This window comes from Eupeodes corollae, chromosome 1 (assembly GCF_945859685.1).
Source record: "Eupeodes corollae chromosome 1, idEupCoro1.1, whole genome shotgun sequence".
In the NCBI taxonomy this organism is placed as follows: domain Eukaryota; kingdom Metazoa; phylum Arthropoda; class Insecta; order Diptera; family Syrphidae; genus Eupeodes; species Eupeodes corollae.
In genome coordinates, this window is record NC_079147.1 from 281,200,950 (window position 1) to 281,219,759 (window position 18,810).

An 18,810-nucleotide genomic window follows, 5' to 3' on the forward strand; every position below is an offset into this window, starting at 1 on the left:
AGAACTGAATATTTGAATTTTGGTTTTCCAATGCATATTGTCTTAAAAACATTTTAATTTACTTGACCAACTATTAAAACTTATAATTTATTGTAAGGTGCATAATTTAGACAGTATATAAATATTACGAACAACTTAATAAAGTTAAAACATTTAAAATTTGTTGTTTTTATTTTTATATAAAATGTAATATTAAAAATTTTCGATATACTGTGAGGTGAATTGTGGACATATTCTGTGCTTACATTACTGTGCTTAAATTGTTAGAAAAATGTTTTAGCATCTGTCATTTATTTTTGGACATTCGTTCTAAACAATCGTTTAAAAATATAAAATTGAGAGTTTTAATTTTCAAATAAAACCAAATAAAATTCAATTCAATTTTATTAAATTAAACTAAATCAAATACAATAAATAATATAAAATATAATGCAATAAAATAAAAAATTAAATTAAATGTTATAGAACAAAATAAGTAAAATAATATAATTTAAATCAATTCATTAAATAAAAAAAAATAAAAAAATTAAAATGACTAACACTGCTGATACTGTGTCTCAGCCTATAGTTTTTGACGAATTTGCGTCGGATCATAACCCTGTACTGTTACAAGTTTTTCATCCTTAGGAAGTAATAGAGGAATATCATTTTGGTTTTAAAAATACTTACTGGTCAATTTTCAAGTCAGAATTAAAATTTTAAACTAAGAAATATGCCTACGGAAATATAGACAATGTTAGAACAAAGAAGGTGTTGACTTACTTGTTTCAGCTTTCCCTGATCAAATTCATTGCTCAATAGAGTCTTCTGTATTCCTGATTATATTCTTAAATATATTCGTGTCACAAATGGTTTTAAAAGACAGTGGCATTGATAATGTTTGCCAGTGCATTTCCATAAGTTGAAGTTTTTTTTAATAAACTCATTTCTTCGGAAATTCAAAAAAATCGAAACATTCAATGAACCCAGCGCTTAGTCAGTTACAGAAAAATGATAAACCTTTCTTGATCATTGTTAGAATTATAAAAAATAAGACCACATTAATTCCTGTGCTTAAAAATTCGAATGAGGTCCTTTATACTGATAGTGAAAAGGCGAATGCTTTCGCTGAAGAATTCAGGAAAAACCATGAAGAATCCCAACAGCTAAGTGATTTAGCTACTATAATTTTGGTAGACGCTGTCTCTCATCGAATTGTATCTTCTATAACAAGAACACCCCAAGCTGAATACGATTCTGTTAATGATGGTTCCGCTATTATAAAGGAGTTGCGAACGGAAAACCGATGGACTTAATAACATAATCTGTATCTCAAACATTTACCCAAGTCAGGAAGAAAGTATCTGACGTTTATTATCAACACCTATATGAAGAATCAATACTTTCCTGAGATCGAGAAAATAGCGAAGGTCATACCAATATTTTAAGCTGGTAAAGACAGGGAGAATCCTAGTAGCTATAGGCCGATCAGTCTCCTTAGTGGTTTGAATGAGGTGTTCAAAAAAATATTGAAAAAAAATCTAACTTATTATTTGAAGAAAAACATATTTTTCCTGACCAACAGTTTGGATTTAGGAGCCACCACAGTCCTTCACATCAAGTCCATAGGATTTGTATATAATCAAAAATAATCGTTCTAAAGGAAGATCTATAGATATGGTCCTATTAGACATCGAAAAAGTTTTGGACTCTGTTTGGCATAATGCTCTTCTCTTGTTTTCTCATAAAAACAATTGAAAGTTTTTTATCAGGAAAATATTGTCAAGTATGTTAACAAACTTAAATCGATGTTAGTTTATATTCAGTATGGTGTCCCTCAAAACTCAGTTTTTGGTCCTGTTTTTATATAATGTGTATACGTCTGATTTTCCACAGCTTCCTTATTGTGAGTCAGGGATCTATGCATACTCTATCGCGTAAGTTTGGTCTCAATATTGAGATCAATCTTCAAAATGCACTTCAAATTATAATGAGACATTATCACAAATCGAAAATTAAACTTAATGCCGGAAAGATAAAATCAATTTTGTTCACGCGATTGTTTCTTCCTATTAACGAGCTGGAAGTCAACGGTACTACTACAAAATGGGAGTCCAATGTGCAATATCTAGGAATAAACTTTGACAAGTGGCTTGTCTTTAAAGAGCATATTATTAAAATAATTAAAAAAGTTAACATTGCAATTAAAATGTAATACCCGCTTATAAATACTTATAAATAGAAAATAGCATTAAGTGCTGAAAATAAGATCATTATACAAAAGGTTGTGTTTCAAGCAATGTTGTTTTATGGATGTCAGGTGTGGGGTAGTTGCGCAATCACACATACTAAAAATCTGCAAGTGTGAAAAAACAAAATTTTAAAAATGATGCTTGATGATGATGCCCTGGTATCATTCAACTAATGATCTTTTTAATCAAATAGGTGTTGAATTGATTTGCACAAGAATTCGAAAATAACTGATAACTAACTATTTTTGGCAACCTTTTGGTAGTGCAATTAAACATTAAAAAATGTATTAATTTATTTTTGTTCATTTATTTTTATTTACTTATTACTTAATGCTTATGTAATATTATTTATTGTTTTTATTTTTTTTATTTACTATTTGATATTTGATTATATTTGATATTTGTTATTTGTGATTTATTATATACTATTTATTATTTGTTATTTATTTATACACTAATTAATTAATTTCTGCATTTTGTTTCTTGATTTTATTGTTAAATAATTTGCATGCTTATTTACTTACTTACTATTCACTTAAATGTAATATATATATATATATATATATATATATATATATATATATATATATGTATATATATTTATATATATTTTATTATCTTTTATTTTATTATATATTTATTTATCTTTTTCTTTATGTTTATTCAACTTAATTGTAAGTCTTTTATTATTTTACGTATCTAATGTGTTTTTAAATTCAATCCATTTCTTAACCGAAATTATTATTGTGGTTAAATGAGGGTTTTTGTCATATTTTCTTTCAAAATATAAATGTTTACTTTTCTATTTCTTAATTATAATGTTGTAAAAATAACGTACTCAGTAGTAAGAGATATTTTTTATATCATATCTCTATTTTAATAAAGAAATAAAATATCTATCTATCTATCTCCAGAGTAAACTATGAAGTTTTTAAAAATTTAAAAATAAAGTATTGTAAAAATATAAAAAAGTTGTATTATTTAAATAAGAAAAAAACAAGCAAAATAAAACAAAATAAAATAAAGTTACATAAAATGAAAATAAAATAAGAACAAATTAAATAAAATTAGAAACAATTTAATTAAATTTAACTAAATTAAAAAAAATAAAATGACACATTTTAAATTAAAAATAATATAATAAAATACAATACAAAATAGAAAAAAATAAAGTGAAATAAAATTAAATATGTAATATTTAAAATAAACAATACAGACAAGAAACATTTTATTAAATAATGTCAAATAAAAATGCGAAAAATAGATTTTCTTTTGAAAACCAAAGAAAATTAAGTTTTTAAAAATGTTTAAATAACTTAAAGTTTACGACTTTATAAAAATATGATGAAGTAAAAAATAAACAAGATACAATATAAAAATCAACAAACTGAAATAAAATTAAAAACAACTAAAAATAAAAAAAAATTTATAAAAAAATAACACCTTAATTACTTTCTTTTTGTTTTTTTTTGTTTAATATTAACTTATTTTTTTATTAAATAAACAATTGTACATTTTTGTAATAATTTTTATTAATGTATTGAATTTTCAAGGCGAATATAATAAAAACTTAATTAAAAGTTTTAAACTGTTAAATAGGTTTAAACAAACATTTTTAAACCAATTTTTTTAATTTTTTATTTTTATAAAAATTGTTAAGTTTTTATATTTTATTAAGAAATTTCTTCTTCATCATGTATATTAGTTTTCTGCATTATTTGACCATAACCTGATACTGCAAAAACAAAATGTTTTCCACTAGTTAAATTAACTGTTCCTTCAAATTTTGTTTCCGGTACATAAGGTGGAAATTTTTCACTATCAACAATTAGACCATCAAATAAAAATTTTGAATCCTTTAAAAAATAGAAATAAATACAGACTTAAATCAAATCGAATGCAAATTTTTTTATACCTTTTCTATTGGACACTTAAGAGGCATTGTTCCATTAACCAACATAATATCCCTAAACATCCTCAACAATGGCACCGGAGATATTCCTGCCAAAAATTCACATGCATTCATATTTTTCACATGCAACAGTTTACGACGTTTATTGCTTTTATTTCTTATTACAAAAAGTACCCATGAATATTGTAGTTTTTGAATATCACGTTGTATAAGAATATCGATGAAAGCTTGAGCTGGGTAAAAAGTTTGATTTAAATAGCAAACATGAGTTATCGCATAGTTGGGATTGGAAGAGCAGTTGAAGGAATCCATTAGGATTTCAAAGCCACGCTTGAAAATACAAACAAAAAACATTCATGTAAAGAGAAATTGAGAAAATTTTCTACAAAAATAATTTCTCACCTCTCCATTATTTTGTTTAATTGAAATTAGAAGAAATATGAAGGACACTAAACTTATTTTCACCAAATTCATCATGAACAATTACATATAGTAATGAAATAGTTTTGATGCCATACTTAAGCGCCAAACTATAAAATAGGTAATGGTTTTTTAATGATTGAATTTAAGTTATCTTTTTAATAAATAAATTGAAAAAAAAAGCAAAAACTTCAGTAATCATCCAGTCATCGTTGATAATTTAGTTTTCTGGTTCAAAGAGTCTCGAAGTGTGTCAAAATAAACTTTCCAAATTTTAAGTAAAATGAGTTCCAGAAGTGAGAACTATTTTTAAGATGAAATTAATACAAAGTTTAAAAATGGGTATTATATATTTATATTAAAAGGTTTAATTTTGAATGTAAAAGTCAAGCTTGCAAAACAAAAGGTAGCTTAGCATATTTCTCAAAAACTATACATTTTGAAAACTACACCATCATGGATTTTTGGCAAATACCACTTTTATTTCTAATATTTGTTACATTTGCGGTTCTTAAAATCGATGATGAACTAATTATTTTCTAAGCATACAAAAACTGGTAACTAAAAAAATTTACCTGCTTTTCTTCTTATTTTTATCAAAGCAAAATTACGTAATTGAAATGATGCTTAATCTTCCAAACAGGTGTTAAATTGATTTGCACAAGAATTAAAAAACTAACTGATAACTTATTAAAGAACTGTGATATTTCTGACAACTCATTGATAGTGCAATTAAATAATTAAAAATGTATTAATTTATTTTTGTTATTTATTACTTATTTATGTATTTATTTTTAATTTCTTATTACTCAATACTTAAGTTTTATTATTTATTACTTAATATTTGTTATTCAATGTTTGTTATTAATTGTTTACTGTTTATTATTTGTTATTTATTTATTTACTAATTATTTGAATTTTGCATTTTGTTAAGAGCAAATAAAATAAAAGTAGATACAATAATTTAATTAAATTTAAATAAATTGTATAAAATAAAATATAATTAAATAAAACAATTTAAATAAAATATTATATAATAAAATACAATAAAAAACAGAATAGAGTAAAATAATATAAAATGAAATATGTATTTTGGAACAAAATAAAATGCATTAAATTAAATTAATAAGTGAAATACAAAAAACACACAACAAAATGGTTAAAACAAACAAAAATTGTATTAAAATAATAATAACCACCCAAAATAGTAAATAGAGACATTTAATTAAAGAATGTCAAATAAGATAAGACACAAAATCGATTTTCTTAAAAAAAAACAATGTAAACTAAGTTTTTAAAAATTTTAAAATAATGAAGTGTAAAAATAAATTAAAGTTTAAGACTTTATTACAAAAATAAATAAATAAAATTCAATTCAAAATACAATTCAACAAACTCAAATTTAAAAAATGAAAAAATTAAAATAAAAACTACACTTTAATTACTTTTTTTTCGTTGTTTTAAAAATACAAACTTCTTTTTTTATTAAATAAACAATTGTACATTTTTTGTAATAACTTCTATTTATGTCTTAAATTTTCACAGTGAATATAATAAAAACTCAATTAAAAGTTTTAAACTGTTAAATATATTTAAAAACACATTTACAAACCAATTTTTTTTTATTTTTATAATAATTGCTAGGTTTTTATATTTTATTAAGCTCAACTTCTTAGTCATGTATATTATTTTTTTGCATTACTTTCCCATAACCTGATACTGCAAAAACAAAATGTTTTCCACTAGTTAAATTAACTGTTACATCAAATTTTGTTTCCGGTACATAAGGTGGAAATTTCTCACTATCAACAATCAGACGATCGAATAAAAATTTAGAATCCTTAGAAAAAAAATATTAATACAGACTCAAATCAAATCGAATGCAAATTTTTGTATACCTTTTTTATTGGACACTTAAGAGGCATTGTTCCATAATCCAACATAATGTCCCTAAATATCCTTAACAGTGGTACCGGAGATATTCCTGCCAAAAATTCACATGCATTCATATTTTTCACATGCAACAGTTTACGACGTTTATTGCTTTTATTTCTTATTAGAAAAAGCACCCATGAATATTGTAGTTTTTGAATATCATGTTGTATATGAATATCGAAGAATGCCTGAGCTGGGTAAAAAGTTTTATTCAAATAGCAAACATGAGCTATGGCATAGTTGGGATTAGAAGAGCAGTTGTAGGAATCCATTAGGATTTCAAAGCCACGCTTAAAATACAAACATAAAAATTCAGAGATTGAGAACATTTTCTAAGAACATAATTTCTCACCTCTCCATTGTTTTGTTTAATTGAAATTAGAAGAAATATGAAGGACACTAAACTTATTTTCACCAAATTCATCATAAACAATTACATATAGTGATGAAATTTATTTGATGTCACACTAGCGCCAAACTTTAAAATAGGTAATGGTTTTTTAATGATTCCATTTAAGTTATCTTTTTAATAAAACAAACAGTTCAGTAATCATCCAGTCATCGTTGATAATGTAGTTTTCTGGTTCAAAGAGTCTCGAAGTGTGTTAATATAAACGTTCCAAATTTTAAGTAAAATGAGTTTCAAAAATGAGAACAATTTTTAAGATAAAATTAATACACAGTTTAAAAATGTGCAATATATTTATTGTCCCCACTTTTATTTGATATTACAGGATATCAATCTTGGTGAAAAGCTGCTGACTTCAAACTTGAAAGTAGCATAAAGGTTTAATTTTGAATGTAAAGCTCAGGCGTGCAAAACAAAAGGTAAAAACATCATACCTACATTATTTTCTGTATTTTCATTAATGTTTACGTTCTTATTATTTCAGTTCCCTAGCATAATTCTCAAAAACTATAAATTTTGAAAACTACACCACCATGGATATATGGCAAATACCACTTTTATCTCTCATATTTGTTACATTTGCTGTTCTTCACATCGATGCTGAAGTAATTATTTTCTAAGCATTATAAAAACTGGTAACTAAAAAAGTTGACCTTGTTTTCTTTTTCTATTATCAAAGCGAGATTACAAAATTGAAATGAGTTCTTATGTTTGTAAATCAAATCCTGAATTGGTAAAATATTCAAATTGTTCAATTGACAAAAGTGTTAAGCCACCACAAGGAAATATCGAAGTTCAATTATTACATAAAATAGTTACATTAAAATTTAATGTGAGCCTTTCTGTGGAAAATCCTAAGACTAAGAAAAAACGTACACTTTTGAATGTTAAAAACATAAATATGTGTGATGTTTTTCGAAACAAAGGTACTTTAGTTCAACTTTTGGCAATATATAAATCCATTTTAATGGACTTTGGAGAAGTACCAACTGATTGCCCTCTTGAAAAGGTTAAATATGTATTTTGTATTGTATGTATTTTTTAATTTATGTATAATCAATAATTTTTAATTTTTTTGTTTTCAGGATTACGTATTTTCATATAAAAATATTGTCGTTGATGCTGAAAAATTTCCAGTTTTTGTACCATATGTGGCGTTTGTAATTTATTTGAAAGTTTTTACAAATGAAAAATTCTTTTGTTCTCTTGAAGCAAAAGGAGAGGTTTTTGCAATACATTCTAATAAAATAAATGATAAAAAACTTCTTGGTTAACTATATTACTTAGTTTAAAATACATTTCAATTAAAGTAAATATTAAAAAAATTAAAATGTTATTGGGATTTTGTTTTATATAAGAATTTACAGAGGAACACTGTTATGGTATGGAAAAAGGAATAAATTATGTATTTTTAATATTTTTCTTCATTTTGCGATGTGTAGTTTAGTTTTACTGAAAAACCTTTGGAATTCCGAAATTATTACTTTTTTAATTTTTCAAATGATTAAAGAGGTACTATTTGTATAAGTTTTTTGATTGAACAATCATTTAAGAAAAAAAAGTGTAATTTTAAAGTAAACACTGTAAACAGAATTCGAAAAAAAATGCATTTTGAATTATTATTCCGACGTGTGTTAGTTAGATTTCTACGAAATCGGTTGGTTACAGAATTATTTTAAGTTGGAAAATTTCCAACGTACCTGTGGCACACGTGGATAATGGTTTACATATTCGTCCAACTACGCAAGAAGTTGGCAAAATTGTAAGAACATTTGAGAAAATGGATCGGTTACAAAAACTGTAAGGCCTGTGCATTATCTTTTCGCTCGTAAGTGAAGTGTTACCGAAGACCCAAATGTGTCAATTCTTCGTCGTTCTCAGAAATTAGGACCTCCTACATCCATATAAAGTCCAGTTGAGTTAAAAACTGAAGCAACAGGAGGGGGACGGCGATTTTTCGAACAAAATTTTCTTCAGCAACGAAGCACATTTCTCTTTCGGTGGGCATATTTACAAACCAAATTGTCGTATTCAGGGTTCTGAGAATTCTCGAGTAATTAAAGAGAGACCATTGCATCCACAAAAGTCACTGTTGGGTGTGCTCTTTGGTCCGGCGGTATGATTGGACCTTACTTCTTCGAAAACGACTGTGGAACGACTGTCACCGTCAATTCGAAGCGTTATGGTCACATGATAAATGATTTTTTTTTGCCTGCTATTAAAGAATGTGACTTGGAGAATATGTGTTTCAACAAGATGGTGCCACATGCTACACAACTCGAGCGAATATGGCTTTGTTATACAAAAGGCGGTATCAACTGGCCACCAAGATCATGTTTATGCAGATAAAATTTTAACTCTTAAGCACTTAAAAACCAGCATTCGTCAAGTTATGACTGAGATACTGCCAAATATGTGCCAAAAAGTGGTCAAAAATTCACTCAAATTTCAACATTAAAATTTTATAATAAAAAGAAATATCGAACTTTATATTAAAAAGAAAATCGATAACCCTGTTCCAGCACCAAGTTCGATTGTTTATATAATGGTGTTAATTTTTGATTATTCGTAATTGCTGATAACTTGGAGAAAATCTGTCATCACTTTTATTTGTTTGCAGATTCTAGTATAAGTCTTAGCTCAAATATCTTAAATCTTCAATAGCTTTTTTTGTAATATTTGGTTGAGCTGTAAGCATACTCATACTCATCTCATAAATGTACACTTAGTTCCAAGATCATGACACCTTTTTTAAACAAGAATTCATGCGTTCAAAAACGCAGCAAATATTACAAAATTATCAGATAGCTCAGTAAAATGTTTACAGCAACACTGTAAATAAAACAGAGTATAGTACAGCAGCACAGAAGCTTTCTGCAAACAGTTTGGTTTTTATTTTGTATGCTGTGAAATCTTTGTTTGGAATTCTGTTTTAAAAAATATTGAAAACTCAAACAATATTTGTTGACAATTAATTTATTTTATGTTTTCTTAGATTTCTGTACAACTCTGATTTTGGCCGAGATGGTAGCTATAAGATCTTTTCTCTTAGCCATAGTAGAATTAAACTTTACTTCATAGTCACCTTCTGGGAATAGTGGTGGTAATTTGTCAGCATTCACACGAAATTCCTTAAAAAGAAAATGGAAATCCTAAAAAGAAATTACTCATTTAAATTTGTTTGTCCTATTCACCAGAAAAATATTAAGTTTACCTTTGCAATTGGACATTTTTTAGGTAATTCTCCGGCATCTAATAGCATTTCTCTGGCTGATCGGACAAGAAACATACGAATTTTTCCTTCAAAAAATGAACACCCTTCACTTCGACTCAATTGCAAAATTGGATATCGTTCGTTTTTATTTTTCAACAAATAAATATCAATTGCGTATTCAAATTTTGGTACTTCACGATTGATTTGAAGGCTTATGTAAGCTGAGTTGGATGTTTTATTGACATAACAAGTTGGTGGATATGCGTTTTTGGGATTCTCAAAACATTTAATTTCATTAAATATAACATTAAAATTTCGCTGTGAAATATTTTAAACAGAAAACAATTGTTTTTAAACAAAATAAAAAAATTATTTAAAAACAATATTACCGATCCATAAACTATAGAAAGAAATGTTATGATGAAAATAATAAAAAAGACAATTGAACTTATAAAATCCATTGGGTATTCGTTTGCAGATATTTTCGATTAAAATGGCAGTCAAAAATGTTGTTTTGGTCAAAAACTAAAACTAATTAGAGTTCAATGCAAAATACATTTGATGAAACAATTAGGGAACACCTGCTCTTATCTAACTAATTCAATCAGAATATAGTTTAGTAAGTTAATTATTTATACATTTAGTAGTTCAGAGAAATTTGTCAAGCGCGTTAGTTAAATTGGTAGACAATTGGTCCCAAATATACGCAATATTTGAATTTTTCCCAAATGATTTACGTATTCAATACTCTTTTTTCAGAAAATCTTTCAATCGATTACTCATATTGTTGTTCCTAACATTAATCTGTGTTACAAGTTTAAAAAGTAAACTTATTTATTGAACTTATTAGATGCAAGCGTGGAAAAACACCTCTTCAAAATAATAGTGGATTTTTGTACGTCAAGATCTTTCAGAACTCTTCCGAGTGACAAATAAGATTCATCCCATAAAATCGTTTACACTCTCAAGAACAGAAGGACTCATGGCACTCTCTGGTAGCGTCAAATTAAAATGAAACTTCACTGCAAACAAATTGGTTACGAGCAAGCAATGGAACTAGCTTGCAAAATGGCATTAAGGATAAGAGTTGGGACCGAGGATAACGTGGTGTTTCGTACGTTTTTTTTCTTATAAATGGCGAAATATTTGTTCGTCGTTTGAGCTTATTTATGTTTTCCTCACTTGGGTTGGATTAATAACAACGGAAACTAACATTTCTGATTCTAATAACCTTTTTACAGATCCAATTATACCATGAGTTTGGGTTAGATAGATTTTAACCTATGCAGGATAAAATGTCTCATTCCCAGAAAATAAAATTTGTAACCATATCAGGCCTGGAATCCACGTCACTATCGAGGAAGCATATTGAACAGTTAAAGTTCCTGAAGAAATCATTGAAACAGTCTCCTTTGGCCTTCTCATATTGCTAAAGGGCTATCGTAGATGTGTTTTCTTTAACTGGTTTCTTTTTGACATGAGAAATTGGCAGATACAATACAATGGTCTGATGTGCCTTGTGGAGGTAATACACTGATTAGGGTCAGATGTAAGAAACAAGTCTAGGATATTGGTGAACTGATTGACCTGCAACGTCAGGAATTCGAATTACCTCGTCGACAAGCTGAGTTAGTTGGATTAACTCAGCAAGGACTTCAACATATCTTCCTTCGGTTGTTGTCTAGAAGTCTATAAGAATTGTGTTTATTAAAATCGCCCACAAAGACAAATTCAGTGTAATGCGTTAAAAGCCGATTAAAAAATAAACAAGCGGAAATGATGTGTTTAGCAACCATTAGTTTCAACCACATGAAGTATAAGTTTATGTTAGAGCACAAACCATATTGTACCTGAGGTTGCTATGCATTATCATTTCTTATATATATAAAGGCTAATCTATGGTGGGTCCAAAACAGCTGGCTTGTTTGTCAATGTCAACATATGTTGCAGAAAAGTTATTTCGTATAACACGAATGTTGCACTCTAGATTTTTCAATAAGGGCGGGTAGATATTGAAATGGATGTGTGTGAGTTATAAACAAAATTATTTTTTATTTGAAAGGCGCATGTATGCCATTAGGTGTGGAATATGACATCATTCAAATGCCTGCCTCGGCTTCTCACGGTGCACGGATCCGAGTGGTCCCATTTTCAATGAATCTTCCGAATAGATCTGGTTGAATTTGAGCGATGGCCTATGTTATGTTCATCCTTAGGGTATTGGTCGCTTGTCGTTTATTTGCATAGACCTGCGATTTTAAGAAACTCCACCAGAAAAAGTCTAGTTGGTTCAAATCGCATGACCTTGGAGGCCAATTCACATCACCCCTGCGAGAGGTAACCTTAACCTCAAATCGCACGTAGCCCCGTCCTGCTGGAACCACATGCCGTTTAGGTCCGTATGGTTCAATTTGGGCCATAAGAAATTAGTTATCATTGTTATGTAGCGCTTTCTGTTGACGGTGTCCGCCAATAATGTCGTTTTCAAAAAAGTACGGACCACTTACGTCACTAGCCCAAAATCCACACCAAACGGTAACTTTTTTGAAGATGCATTATCACCCGGTGAACCTCGCGTGGGTTGGTGGCAGTTTTGATTGTTTTCACAGCCGTTCATCAAAAAATGCGCCTCTTCACTAAAGATAATTTTTTGATCAAAATTAGGGAGGACCCTAAATTATTCCAAGTCCAGACGCAAAATTCAACATGTTGAAGTCTGGCTGATTGTTTACTGAACCGGTCGTCTAAAATTTGGACACCAACAATTGAAGAGGCGACTGTGAAGGGTCACCACTTCTACCGAAAAATGGGCGCAATGTGCATTATTTGGTTAAACGGTCAATTATTTTGAGAATAAAGATTTATCATTTTAACGTGCTGATCAGTGGCGTAACTTGCCTTGATCATTTGGCATATCAAGCAACTGAATTATAAACAAAAGATTTGTTAGATGTCACCAAATCAAAATAGTGATTACGGTGCTCCAAAATCTACGCGCACCTATCGAAAAACCCTTTAATATATTATAGACTAATTGAAATACAATTCGGACAACGTATTACCAATTTGCAAACATTTTTGGTGGCGATGTGTTTGGGGGATCATGACGAAATCTAGAATGCCAAAAATCTCGAAAATAAAAAAAATGATCTAGAACGCAAAAATCTCGAATCCACAAAAATCCAGAATTAACAAAAATCTCTAAAGACTCTATCTAGAAAAAAATCTCGAAAAAAAATATATATTCGAGATTTTTTTTGTATTTTTAACAGTTTAAAGTCAATAAAACACCCAATATTTTATTTTCTGACATTTCGAGATTTTATTTTCTAGATTTTTGTTTTCGAGATTTTTTCCATTCTAGATTTTTGTTTTCGAGATTTTCATATTCGAGATTTTTACTTTCTAGATAATTAATTTCTAGATATCGTGGTAGACCCTGTGTTTGGACCTCATTTATTTGAAAAAGAAGATGGTTACGGTGGATTGCGCTACGGAATTTGAAGTTTTTAATTTTAACGAAATTATTAAAGAATAATCTAAGCAACGAAACAATCTACATAAATTTTACAAGAAAAGTTCCCTGGCCATGTTATTTTTTGAAGAAGTGATTATAACTGCAATAATCTCCATAGATTTTGTGATTTAATAACTCTAGAATGTTTTTGTTGGGTCAACGTAAAAGATACGGTCTATGCTTATGCTTCACAGTCGATCCTTGAAGTTATCAAAGACAAACTGTTGCAAATTTTTGAATTGACCATGGAAAATTTCATGAAAAAGATAAAGTGCTGTAATCACAGCTGTGAAGTTATGTATATAGTTTTAATTGTTTTTGTAATGGAATTTCTTTCACCTTCCAATCAAATAAACAAAGAAATTAATTGAGATATCTGAACAAAATACTCATATTATTGCCTATTAAAGCTTCTTACTGGAAAACCCTGCATAATATTTCTGACTTATTTATTTGTAAACCATTGTCTTTGAAAAGAGTCCATTACTAAATCGGAAATTCTATTTTCAAAATAATTGTATCTTAACCTCAATTTTGATGCAAATTTAAAACAAAACCTTGTAATTTCCCTTAAGTTGCATAATGTACTCTATACAAATAAACAAATAATAATTTAATCAATCTTTTTGTTCCGCCCTCGTTATATTATATATATTAAAAAATATCCACTTTTCAATCTACACTTATAGTTAGTTTTTTTTTCTTATTTCCTTTCATTATAATATAAAGAAAAATTAAATGAAAAAAGAAAAAACTTTTCCTTTTACTCGTACCCGTATATTAAAGATTAAAGAAACAGACCGCATTAATTGTACTTTGAAAAGCTTAAGAATTGTTCCCCAGAACAGCAGAAAAGTGGCGTAAAATCGATTCGATCTTTTACGTAGCTATACATAAGCGGATAATATAGTGTAGATATGTAGATGTACATATATAATTATATATTTTTTTAAATAGTAATGCATTCTAATTGGTTTTTCCTCATGCAATTTTCATGGATGTTTTTGTAATTTCTATTCATTTATTGTTTTTTTTTTTTCAAATACAAATGTGTATCAATTAATTTTGGATGGAATTTACGGCGGCGGCGGCGGCGTAATAATAGTACGTTTTTTTTTTTTTTTTAATTTTCTAATGTTCTGTGGCAATGAATGTTAAAGTTTTTATATAAACTTGAAAGCAAAATAGTTCATAACATACACTCGTTTGTAGAGTAAATGACATTTTAGGCTATAAACAACCAATTAATTAGTTCAAACTAGAAAATAGATGCAATAATAGTAATGTAATCGTTTATAAACGCTTTAGGGGTTGTAATAGGTCAAATAAATTGCTGTAAAATGTTCAATTTAATTTAATTCAATTATAATTTTAGTTAAAAGCGTGTGAAAATTATGTTTTGAGTGTGTAGTTGGGAATTGAAATTAACATGATTTTTTTTTGTAAACTATTAGAGATGTAAATGTACTAATTAAGTTGTGAGTTTTGAAAAGACTAATGAACTCAAGCACCAACTTCTGAGTTTTCATAAAATGGTAATTTAAAAAAAACAACTTATAATGTTATATTTCGTCAGATTAGTGAGGTTAGGAGAGGTGTTATAGTACACCTGGCTTGATGGTTAGTGCTTTGGACTGTCATACCAGCGATCTTGGGTTCAATCATTGCTTGTGACATTAAAAGTTTTTCACAACTGTACTGCCTCTTGTGAGGAATCGACGAATCCTTCAAGAGTAATTCCTCTCATAAAAAGTGCTTTCTCAAATTAGTCGTTTGGATTCGGCTTAAAACTATAGGTCCCCTCTATCCTTGACAACATTACTCACACTCGGAATGGTTTTGAATTGTAAAGCACTAGGCTCTTATCCTCAATGGACTATTACGCCACATGATTTATTTATTTTAGGACAGTGGTTTTGAAATGTTCAAAACATGGATACCAAAAGTCATTTTATTAATTTTTATAGTTTCGGTTCTTAAGACGTAAAGTGTTTAATTTTTTGAAGAAATTGTGTTAATATATGTAAGCGAAAAAACCCAAGTCTTATACAATTAATTAATAAAGAAAATGGACTTTTTTGATTTTTTTTTCACACCGTTCTTGTGGATCACTAATTTGACTTTCAAAATATTATAGCAAATTGTTAATGATAGGACAATACAAAATTCTTTAAAGTTTTTATAATTCAGAAATCTTCACTGTTCTTGAGATGATCTTTTTCAAAGCCGAAATCAATCAAAAAATACTTGGAAACAGAAATTTATCATTAAGATAAACAAAAAATGGAGTATTAATTATTGAAAATAATAAAATAATGATTTATCTACAAATAATTTTGAATTCATATCTCCCAATAATTTATAAAAAATAGACTTATGTACATATATGCCATTTACGATGTTTTCTTTCCATTGGTGGCCATACAAATTTTAAATTTGTGTAGGTTTCTATTTTTGATAAACAAAACTTTCAATAGGAGTTTTCTAAAAATATGTAAAATGTTGACAATATCCATATATTCGAGCTGAAAATATAGTTTTACAAATTTGTATCAGTAGGTTTTGTCTAAGAACTGTTCAAAAACACAATAATAAACCTTTCATTAAAATTAATTTATATAAATTGTTTTCTCTGATCATATGAATAAAGTGACCTACATTTAAAAACCAATTACTTACCTACTTAAAAAAAAACAATGATAACAATAAAAACAAAACATGGGTGTCTTCTGCATTTACCAAGGTAAAAACCAAAGCCAAGCCCAATTTGACTAATTTTTTTTTGTTTTGCAAATAAAATAATAAACGATTAAAATTCCAAAGGTTTCCTTATCATAATTTAAACAAGAACACCAACAACAATTACAAAAACAAGAACTAAAAATCAAAACATTTGTCTTCATTATTGCACATAACATATGTAGGAACAATATAAACAATATAATAAATTTAAATTTTTAGATAAGGTTCTTATGTCAACCTAACACTTTTAAGTCTGTTGGAATTTTTATAATGACTAAACCCACAAACATATGTATGTACGTTGTTAAGGAATCTCAGGAATTTTCTTTGTTTGAAATTTGTATTTGTTTAAGCTAATAATATTCTTGTACTGTATGAGTATCTATTTGTTTAATTTTTGTAATAAAATTGTGATAAAATAAACAAAAAAGTTCTTTCAAGTCAGCTGTTTGTAAGGTTACCTTTTGTGATAATATACAATAATATTTGCATTTGCTGGTAATAAAATGAACAACCATACTCAACCATTTTTAATCTCCTCAAAATGTAAATAGTAACTAATTGCGTTTTGGAATTTAAGCAATTTCATATATTCATTTATAATTTTATCAGATAAGGGCTGCATTGCAAATTACAAGTATTTCACACACGATCAAAACAATAAAAACTTTCAACAACTTGAATATGATTTATTGTTGAAATTAATTTATTCACCATAAAATAAAACAATAGGTAATGAACACTTTGAAATTCTTACCTTGAAATTAAAATAGATAAGTCAACAATATTTTTATGGATTTATACTAGAAACTGGGAAACCCAAGAATTTACCTGCAAAGAAAAAGAAGACAAATATTTATTTTGAATATAATTTTTATAAATATAGACTTGATGCAATAAAATATATAGACATTAAATTTAGATAATAACACCTGTAAAGTCGTATAAAAAAAAAATGTTAATCAAAAACTTAGGCTTATCTTGAGAGAAGAATATTTTCAAAAAGTATTGGAGTAAAAATGAGACGTTACTCCTTTCTTCCCTCTTTAAGATATTTAACCGAACCGAAGAATAGAAACTTATAAATTGATGTTTTACTAAGCATCTAAAAAATTTAAGAAAATGATATTTCAATCCAAAATCTTCTTGAAATTCATCAGAATTTGTATTATTTTAAATTGTATTTAAAAAAAACATCAGATATGAAAGGGATAAAATAATTAAAAAAAGGCCTTTTATATATAAATTATATAAATAAATTAGGCTGCATTTATATTTTTCTAACATATTGAGATAATTTTAAAACAAAAATACCAAAAATTTCAGAAATATTTGCAGTATTTGATTTTTTTAAAAATATTTTCAACTATATGTTTTCTGGAAAAGAATGAATATCTTCGATACGCGTTAGTTACTAAATTTCATAGTTAATATTGCAATTCTTGTTTTAAATATCCTTTTTGTGGCTTTTAAAAAATAGTAAGCTAATATAAATGTTTTTTGATGCTAAAAGCTGGTAAACAAGAATTTATTTTCAAAAATTTAAAAATGTTTTTGTTTTAAGAAATAGAAATCGGCTTTACCGATTTCAGAAATTATATTTGTGCTTTTATAATTTCTAATTTCATGTTTTCGAAAAAATATATAATTTCTATTGAACCATTATATTTGAACTTTTAGAAAAAAATTAGTTTTAATTTAAATAGTTTTAAGTATAGATACGTTTAAAAGTTTAATATAAAAAATGTTTACTTAAGCTTCATTTGTTTAGTTGTGAGAAATAAAATCTATGTTCATATGTAAAAAGTATGGTTTTTGTAAACAATTACAAATTCGAGTTTGAAAACAAACACCACGTTACGCTAAAAGAGAAGTCGAAAAAGTTGGTCCTACGATTCTGTTCCTTTTGCTGTCTCTCTTGGCGTAGAGTGTTAACAATTTGTTTGATTAAATTTGAACGTGGAAATTAAGATTTAATCAGATTTTAGGTGTTAGATATGTCTTCATTTGTTTTCTTGACCAAAAATTTCAGTGGAAAGATCACATATTTGATTTTGCCATGTGATTAGGATTTCTTCGACGTTGGAAGTATTTTTACATCTCTTCTGATCTGGTTTAAATTTACAAAGCCTTCTTTGTAGGAAATTTAAACGTGCATAGTTCGTCAAATGTCTCATAAGCAAGTTTAAGTCTTTTGAATAGATCCAAACAAGAGCTTTGAAAATTATACAAACGATAGCTTTACTATAACAAAAACACATTAATATCACTCGAAAACCTTGTGTTGTTTATCGATATTTTTAAAAGTAATTTCATGTCGAATAAGCTAGCTGCATACTACCCCTCAAACAATTCACCCGTACTATTAGTACTTCCAGGAAAACTCATCAGTTTACCCTTGAGCTTAATTTCGGACATACTGTTAAGTAT

At 27.5% G+C, this 18,810-nt stretch overlaps 2 protein-coding genes across 4 annotated transcripts in view; both read right to left on the minus strand.

Annotated features, from left to right (window-relative positions):
* LOC129953908 (cysteine-rich motor neuron 1 protein-like) overlaps positions 1-18,810 on the minus strand; it is a 354,433-nt gene that overhangs the window by 204,855 nt on the left and 130,768 nt on the right. The window lies entirely within an intron of this gene.
* LOC129953920 (uncharacterized) lies at positions 3,855-17,211 on the minus strand. Of its 3 annotated transcripts, XM_056067465.1 has the most exons (4): positions 17,138-17,211; positions 4,546-4,673; positions 4,147-4,473; positions 3,855-4,087 (listed from the first exon to the last, which is right to left on the minus strand). In XM_056067465.1, exons 2-4 carry the CDS (start codon positions 4,618-4,620, stop codon positions 3,905-3,907), a joined length of 585 nt encoding a protein of 194 aa, XP_055923440.1. In that variant the 5' UTR covers positions 4,621-4,673; positions 17,138-17,211; the 3' UTR covers positions 3,855-3,904. The 3 variants fall into 3 exon arrangements, with proteins under 3 accessions (XP_055923440.1, XP_055923441.1, XP_055923442.1); XM_056067466.1 differs by lacking the exons at positions 4,147-4,473; positions 4,546-4,673; positions 17,138-17,211 and adding exons at positions 6,462-6,788; positions 6,851-7,600 and having other exon boundaries at positions 3,872-4,087; XM_056067467.1 differs by lacking the exons at positions 3,855-4,087; positions 4,147-4,473; positions 4,546-4,673; positions 17,138-17,211 and adding exons at positions 6,200-6,403; positions 6,462-6,788; positions 6,851-7,600.

Coding starts and splice junctions, on each gene's coding strand:
- LOC129953920 (XM_056067465.1), bottom strand. CDS start 4,620: ATGATGAATTTGGTGAAAATAAGTTTAGTGTCCTTCATATTTCTTCTA. Junction 4,474..4,545: donor TTAAACAAAATAATGGAGAG/GTGAGAAATTAT, acceptor TGTATTTTCAAG/CGTGGCTTTGAAATCCTAAT. Junction 4,088..4,146: donor TTAAGTGTCCAATAGAAAAG/GTATAAAAAAAT, acceptor TATTTTTTAAAG/GATTCAAAATTTTTATTTGA.